Source organism: Alnus glutinosa, chromosome 7, assembly GCF_958979055.1.
Source record: "Alnus glutinosa chromosome 7, dhAlnGlut1.1, whole genome shotgun sequence".
In the NCBI taxonomy this organism is placed as follows: Eukaryota; Viridiplantae; Streptophyta; class Magnoliopsida; order Fagales; family Betulaceae; genus Alnus; species Alnus glutinosa.
In genome coordinates this window covers 28779359-28787961 of record NC_084892.1, presented here as the reverse complement: position 1 = coordinate 28787961, position 8603 = coordinate 28779359, and the positions used below count along the sequence as shown (strand labels likewise).

The 8603-nt window shown below is 41.0% G+C and overlaps 2 protein-coding genes across 2 annotated transcripts; both read left to right on the top strand.

Annotated features, from left to right (window-relative positions):
* The first annotated feature begins 976 nt into the window (after nt 1-976).
* On the top strand, nt 977-1991 carry LOC133873891 (PRA1 family protein B4-like). The gene has a single exon (XM_062311684.1). It carries the CDS (start codon nt 1131-1133, stop codon nt 1785-1787), a length of 657 nt encoding a protein of 218 aa, XP_062167668.1. The 5' UTR covers nt 977-1130; the 3' UTR covers nt 1788-1991.
* Nucleotides 1992-5085: 3094 nt separating this feature from the next.
* On the top strand, nt 5086-8317 carry LOC133873805 (probably inactive leucine-rich repeat receptor-like protein kinase IMK2). The gene is made up of 2 exons (XM_062311574.1): nt 5086-7286; nt 7539-8317. Exons 1-2 carry the CDS (start codon nt 5381-5383, stop codon nt 8165-8167), a joined length of 2535 nt encoding a protein of 844 aa, XP_062167558.1. The 5' UTR covers nt 5086-5380; the 3' UTR covers nt 8168-8317.
* The last annotated feature ends 286 nt before the right edge of the window (nt 8318-8603 follow it).

Sequence of the window (8603 nt, the reverse complement as noted above, 5' to 3'; positions counted from 1 at the left end):
TCCCGAGGCGTTCGGCGGGGTGCTCTTGTTTTCGTTTTGTCTCGCCGGTGGAGGGTGTTGGTGCCTAATCTGTTTCTACTTTGGATGCTAGATCTACGCTTTTCCATCGGTTTTCTAGAGACACGTGCCGATCAGATGGGTTCACCGGCGTCGTCTTGTTCCGTTGATGTTTGTTCCGGCCGTCGGGATCATCGGGGACTGGCGCGTGATCGTCACGCGCCAGTGGAGTTTTCCCTTCGATTGGCGCGTGGAGGTCTCATTCCGACGTCTTTTCGCTGGGCAAAGGCGGTGGCTGGGCACTGGGGGGCTGATCTGATGGCTGGCGGTTTCGGGGGAGGCGCGTGTTATACACGCGCCGGTCTCCGGCGAGGACAGTGTTCTCCTCCGACGTTTTGGATTAAATTTTCTGCTAGATGTGTTTGTGTATTCTCTTGTTTCTATGTACAATTGCCTATGTGTGGCTCAGGTTTTACTAGAATTTTCTTTGTTGGGGGGCTGATTGTAATTTTAGTAAAATTTGAGATTCTACATATGTAATTATTTTTTAAGTCAGATCCTTCTGACTTAAGAGTATGGGGGGTATGTCCCTCATTTCTCGTTTGTTGTAGCCTTTGGGCATTTAGTTGTTATAATAGCACATGCTATTTGTTAAAAAAAAAAAAAAAAGAAAGAAAAGAAATAACCACAATTGAATGGAAATGTTGATCAAAAGGTTATTGTTATTATTTTTGGATAAGGGTTTAATCAAGAGCTAATAGGCATAAGTGGAATGAAGATGTAGTACTCTTACAAAAAATTCTCAATGGTAAGGAATTTGATGCAATTAGAAATGCAATATATCACACTATTATTATATTATATTCACGTGACATTGCCAATTTTTTTTTTTCTTAAAAAAAAAAAAAAATCAGAAATTAAAATCTACCTCCCATTTCACTTTCACCCTTCTGTTGACTAAAGCGTAACTTAACGACGAAGCGAATTTAACACCATCGAAGAAACCTCGTCGTCTTCTATTTCCTCCCCACCTTCCTCCTCTCCAAAGTCCAATCTAACCCCACTCCTTTCTGTATAAAAATCTCATTCTCCCCCAAATTCCAATTCCTAATTACTCAGATCCACCGGCAAACATGTCATCCCCACCCATACTTCCGATCTCAAGCTCCGAATCCCAACCGCAATCCCAATCCCAAGCCCCAATCGCCACCCCGGCCTTCCGCTCCTTCATAAACCACATCTCCGACTCGGTCCGCCAAGGTCTCGCCCAGCGTCGTCCCTGGACGGAGCTCGCTGACCGCTCCGCCTTCTCCAAACCTGAATCCTTCTCCGAGGCCACCCTCCGCGTGCGGAAGAACTACTCCTACTTCCGCGTCAACTACCTCACCGCTATCGCTCTCGTCCTCGCCTTCTCGCTCCTCTCTCACCCGTTCTCTCTGCTTGTCCTCCTCGGACTCCTCTCCGCCTGGCTCTTCCTCTACCTCTTCCGCCCTTCCGACCAGCCCCTCGTCCTCTTCGGCCGCACCTTCTCCGACAAGGAGACCCTCGGGATCTTGACCGTCACCAGTCTGTTTGTCGTCTTCCTCACCACCGTCGGATCGCTCCTCATATCCGCTCTCTTCGTCGGCGTCGCCGTTGTCTGCGTCCACGGCGCTTTTAGGGTTCCCGAGGACCTCTTTCTCGACGAACAGGAGAGTTCCGCCTCTACCGGTTTCCTCTCCTTCCTCGGAGGCGCCGCCACCAACGCTGCCGTTGCCGCCGCTCCCGTCGTCGCGGCCGCACGTGCCTGATTCGATGGATCAATTGGAAGTTTAGCGTTTGGTACTCAAATAAATATGAAATTGATATTTTTTTTTTGTTTTCACAATTTTCTTATATATTATAGATCTGTGATCTTTGATTCCATTTTAGATAGATTGTGGAACTTCTGGTGGTGGATCTATAAGTTCTGTATTTTCTTAATTGATATAATGTGATGCCAATTTGTTGATTCAGATCTTTGGGGTACACACAATTCTAAACTCTAATGCTGTGCAAAATTTGTTTAATATATGTTCTATAATTTCTACATTTGAAGTTCGATTCTGTATACTGATATTCGTTGAGATCAAAAGCTTCCAGATCTGTGAATAATCTGCTGCTATGCTTGTGCAAGACTTTCATTTTTGTGGTGTTTATGTATATATCAACACATTTTTTTCCCAAATTGGCTGCGAGTGTGAGGACGTGTTTGATTCGTTGGCTGAATTGATGCATTGGCCATTTGTGCATGTCCTCTTAATAGGTAGTTAGGTCATTTAGGATTTTGGTTATGGTTCGCTCTTGCGGAACCTTTCTTGTTGGTTTGTCATTTGGATCCATTGAAGACCATCGGCGAAGAAACTTAGATGATTTGGATTTCTATTATGCTTAGGTTTAGGATCCATCACAGACCATTGTTGAGAAACGAAAAGTTTCAGAGAGTTGAGCTGTATCAACGGTGAGGGTACTGGTGACATTCATTGGTTCCTGAGATTTAGCACGCTAAATTTGCTTTGTCTGATAGATTACCAATGTTACTTGTTATTTTGGGTAGGGGTGGCAATTTGTAGTTGTGTGTCGGATTCAAGTTGTATCGAGACATAGGTATAAGACTATTTATGTCAATCCTAACCCGACTCGAGTCAAACCTCTCAACCATAACCCGCAAATTTCATGTTGGGTTTGTGGGTTATGTCGAAAATTATCAGTTTTTATATCGCGTGTCGGTTCATGTTATATTGAGACATGAATATAAAGACTATATATATTGGTCAGCCCTCCTGCTGCATTATCAAGCTTTAACTTCAAAATACCTTTCCGGATCAATAAATTGAATCCTAATTAGTTTACTGTAGCCCGGATTGACTATTGCAACAACTTTACCATAGCATAATGATTTTTTTTGCCATGTAATCTGGTGAAAACTTGCTAATTTAATATGAGAATTCACTAACATTGATATGTTCCTGATGAATTTGGTTTTTGCACATTCTTCTATCGAAGATGATATGATTATCAAAGCAGACATTGCTACAGTTATTTATGGGTTTCTTGCCCTCATTTTAATTTTGATATACTATCCATGTGCATTTGAATGTCTAAATCTTGGAAATCTCATAAAGATAAGAAAGTGGTTGGCTTGCCATTATGACCAAAAAAAAAAAAAAATGTTTACTTACCACTCTTTTACAACTTATTAACAGATGTCAATATGTAATTTGAGTAAGTTGTAACAGAGTTGTAGGAGCTCCATTTCATATTGGTTAGGTGTAATTTTTGTATAGTAGAGGTTATGGGATTATGATCATTCTTTGATACTACGGCTATATGTTAATTTCAACTTGCATACTTTTTGTTTGAGAGGCTAAAAGTTTGAACCGTTATCAAATCATCCATCATAGCAAAAAGAAGCATGCAAGACCCAAAAAAATCAATCAAGCAGGGCGTTTTTCAAACTCGGGATTTCTTTTTTTATTTGATAAGTAGGGGACAAATGTTTTTTAGTCAAAAAGTACATGAATCTAGAAAAACCTTTGTATTGGTTTGGAAAATGAACCAGATTAAGATGATTTATTATTTTTAGGGTATTCTATCAGGTATAATGTGACGACTGACGATACAGATGTTCAGTCAGATTTTTCCATTGAAAATTAAGTTGAGAAAAACAAAATCGTGAATCAATCCGAATAAGAAATGGTATTGTAGGTTATTGTTGTATCATAGGCATTGAATTTCGATGAATGTGACTTTTCATCATTTTTTTTTTTTTTTTAAAGAAGAATGCCTAAAAAATGTTATATCCTTATTATATACTTTAACACCATAACTATTTCATTTCACATTCTTTTATTTCTTTCCTCAAAAAACATTGTTCCATTCCTAATAAAAGTTTTTTTTTTTTTTTTTTTTTAATAAATTAGTCATTTTGTGTGCCAAATGTAACTTAAGATTATATGTTAAACGTATTAGGCATTAAATTTTTTCTATGTAAACGTTATTTTCCCGTTAGAGAGCACTGATAAGCTTTTTACCATAGTTAGGGCAAAATGGATTTTAAATATATTATTATTATTTGGAGACCTTATTTTACTGGAAGACCTTAAGCGACGCTTAGTTGACCCAGTGGAAGAGCCGCCGGGGGTGTAGCATTTTTCTATTATTTAAGCAACAAAATGTTTAGGTAGATTCCGGAGTAATTGTGGTGGACCTGATGGTAATGTGAGATTTAGGAAGGGGTTTGCCATTATTAAATTGGTCCACCTTCACTTGATAATATGCCCCGAGACCCAGCCATTGTAAACAACCCAATGTCATTTCATAATGGACAATTTTTATTTATTTTTAATTTTTTCAAAAAAAAAAAAAATTGACTTGGAAGAATTATTTCAACTCAATTTATTAAACTGATATATGTTCTTAAAATATGTATTCTCACATGTATTTTTAATAGAATTAACAAAGCATGTGACATCTGTTTTTAGATCATACTCTAAGAACATGTCAATTTAATATATTAAATTATATAATTTTTTTCTACCCTAATTTGGAGGGATTTGGATCCCAATAATTTGCTGTGCAGATTTCTATCCGAGCAGCAAATGTGAAAGAGCCTATAACAGGTCCACTTATCCTAAAAAGTGGGTAGGCTGTTTGAGCGAATAGATCCTATATGAACTATATTATATTTTGCTATTCTAATTACTAATAATTTAAATAACAAAATTGCTAAAAATCTCTATAAGGGGCAAAAAAAAACATTGCCATTTCGTAAATTGTGCTATTTTGGTTAACAAACACGATCTTATTTATTGATTTATTTTTTTATTTTTGGATGGATAATTAACCACCGGCCCCAAGTCATGGACTTTGGTTGAATCTGAGGTTACCAGGGCAAGTTGCCTACTTCGTTCCACCGCAGCTTCAGGCCCATCAGAAGATCCAGCACATGTGACCCCATGGAAATATAGCCGTTAGGAGAGCGACCCAATTTCAACCCAAACCGTTACAGATAAACGTGCCAAGTAAAACTAGCCGTTGGCATAAACAAAGAGGAAGACCCTGACCCCATTTTTCCTGACTTTGGGGGGTCCGAACTTCATCTCTCCTCCAAACAATATTACCTTTCAATAGTCAGTTCTCACATGCTTTATCAGACCCATCACCATTTCTCTTTCTCTCAATTATTTCTTCGTACTTATTTAGTTTTCCCTTCATTGTCTTCTCCTCAGGCATATTATACTTTCCCCAAACTAGTTCTCCTAGAAGTTAAAGGAGACTAAGCAAAGGGGAGGGAGAAGAAGAGGAATCGGATTCAGTTTTTCCAGAGTCTTTTACTTAGTTTTCTCTAAGCTCTCCCTTGTTCATGGACAACAAGTGTCAGTTTAGTAGTTCATTTGTCGCAAACCCATCACAGGACTGGTTCCATTTTTCACATAAAAAGAAAAAAACATGGAAGTTTTTCGTTTACATTTTGTTGTTTGTTTTTACCTTTCAACTTGTTTCAGGCCACCAGTGGGATGGCGTGATGGTCACCCAAGCAGACTATCAAGCACTTCGGGCCTTCAAACGTGAGCTAATCGATTTCAAAGGCGTGATGCGCAGCTGGAATGACAGTGGCTATGGAGCTTGCTCTGGTCGGTGGGTAGGAATCAAATGCGTCAATGGACAGGTCATCGCCATCCAGCTTCCTTGGAAGGGTTTGGGTGGCCGAATCTCCGAGAATATCGGCCAGCTTCAAGCCCTTCGAAAGCTTAGCCTCCACGACAATGTTCTTGCAGGCGCCGTCCCTTCCTCCCTCGGTTTCCTTCCCAATCTCAGAGGGGTTTACCTCTTCAACAACCGGCTTTCTGGTTCTATTCCTCCTTCAATTGGTAACTGTCCTCTTCTCCAGACTCTTGATTTAAGCAACAATTCTCTCACTGGGGCAATCCCTGCTAGTGTTGCAAACTCAACCAGACTATTCAGACTCAATGTTAGCTTCAATTCATTGACGGGTTCAATCCCAACTAGTCTCACTCAGTCCCCTTCTCTGACCATCCTTGCTCTCCAGCATAACAACATCTCTGGTTCTATTCCAAACACCTGGGGTGCAAAAGGAAACAATACTTATCATCTCCAGCTCTTGACTCTTGGTCATAATCTTATTTCTGGAACTATTCCAGTTGCTCTGAGCAAGATGGGTTGGCTTGGAGAGATTTCTCTTAGCCATAACCAGCTTGCCGGGACCATACCCAGTGAACTTGGGAGCCTCAAAAGGCTGCAACGGCTAGATTTATCATACAATGCTATCAATGGAAGTTTTCCTGCTAGCTTTTCCAACCTCAACTCCCTTGTTTCACTGAATCTAGAGAGCAACCACCTTGAAAACCAGATCCCAGAAACAGTGGACAGGTTACAAAACCTTTCCGTACTCAATCTAAAGAATAATCAATTCAGAGGCCAAATCCCAGCGACGATCGGGAATATCTCAGGCATTAACCAAATTGATTTGTCTGGGAACAATTTCACCGGAGAAATTCCGGCTTCGCTTGCCATCCTAGCAAACCTCAGTTCTTTCAACGTTTCTTACAACAATCTGTCTGGTCCCGTCCCATCTCTCCTTTCCAAAAAGTTCAATTCCAGCTCTTTCGTAGGGAATCTTCAACTATGTGGGTATAGCTCTTCAACCCCATGTCCTTCCCCTTCCCCTTCCCCGCCACCTCATAACCTTCCAGCTCCATCACAAGAGGCTTCGAAGCAGCATCGCCACAAACTAAGCACCAAGGACATAATCCTCATAGCAGCTGGCGCCCTCCTAGCAGCTCTACTTCTACTGTGCTGCATTTTGCTCTGCTTTTTGTTCAGGAAAAGAGCTGCTTCAAAAGGAAAGAATGGTAAAGCTGCCAAGCAGGCTGCAACAGGCAGTTCAGAGAAGGAACTCGCGGCAGTTGAATCGGGAGGTGAAACAGGTGGTAAATTAGTTCACTTTGATGGGCCTTTTGTCTTTGCAGCTGATGATCTGTTGTGTGCAACTGCTGAAATAATGGGGAAGAGCGCATATGGGACTGCATACAAAGCTACATTAGAGGATGGTAATGAAGTTGCTGTGAAGAGGTTGAGGGAAAAAAGTACAAAGGGTCATAAGGAGTTCGAATCTGAGGTTGCTGCCCTCGGCAAAATTCGTCACCCCAACCTTACAGCCCTTAGAGCCTATTACTTGGGGCCTAAAGGAGAGAAGCTTCTTGTCTTTGATTTCATGCCTAAGGGGAGTCTTGCATCTTTCCTTCATGGTAAGTAGATTCTCAGAAATCTCTTTAATTTCCCATAGTGATATTGACAAATATTTATAAATGAGTCATAACTCTTTCGTTATGGCCTACCGTCTTCACAGTAGGGTTTGTGCGTCTTGTGATCCACCCAACTAATGATGCAAATGTTCACTTCTTATAGTAATTCAGAGGCCATGAAGGTCTCATTACTGCACTGGTTAGTCATGCTAATTATACCCATTAGTACTGACATATACAATCATTCATATGCAGCTCGCGGGCCGGAAACCGTCATCGATTGGCCGACAAGGATGAATATAGCCAAGGGCATTGCTCGTGGTTTATGCCACCTGCATAGTTTAGAGGATATGGTACATGGGAATCTCACATCGAGCAACATACTACTTGACGAGCAGACAAATGCCCACATTGCAGACTTTGGCCTCTCGCGCCTCATGACGGCTGCTGCCAACACCAATGTGATTGCCACTGCAGGATCACTTGGTTATAATGCACCAGAGCTCTCAAAGGTCAAGAAGGCGAACACCAAGACAGATGTATACAGTCTTGGGGTGATCCTATTGGAGCTCTTGACCGGAAAATCACCTGGCGAAGGGGTGAATGGGTTGGATCTGCCACAGTGGGTGGCATCAATCGTAAAGGAGGAGTGGACAAACGAAGTTTTTGATTTGGAGCTCATGAGGGATGCACCTTCCATAAGCGATGAGTTGCTAAACACATTGAAATTAGCTCTGCATTGCGTTGACCCCTCACCAGCAGCACGGCCAGAAGTTCAGCAAGTTCTTCAGCAGCTGGAGGAGATTAAACCAGAGCTACCAGCAAGTTCAGTTGACAATGGAGGCGATGATGGAGCAGCCACAGGGGCATCAACAAGTGAATAAATGGTTTAATTATTTAGTTTCTATGATTAATTTGCATTGTTTATAGGAGATGAGAGAGATAGTTATTGCTCAAATTCTTTAATTCTTATTGTACGTATATACAAAGCTCATGTGGGTTTATTAGAATAAGAGTTAATGATGTATTCTTTCAATTCTTGCTTCTGATGTTAACCAGAGAAGAGTTCAATAATATTTGCAGTTGCAACACTTCCATGTGGTTTATGTGATGATCACTTCTCATTTCAATTCGTGCTTTCATTGATTAAACAACAGTTATTACCTCGATGATATGAATAAGAATTAGTGATACCCCAAGGATTTAGCAAACTTAGAGGTTGTCCGTGCGAGTGTGGATGCAGTGGCGGAGGAGGCGGGTTGAGATGGCCGAGTAAAAGTGCATATACTATCACCTTAATTTAGTGACTAATGTGATAAG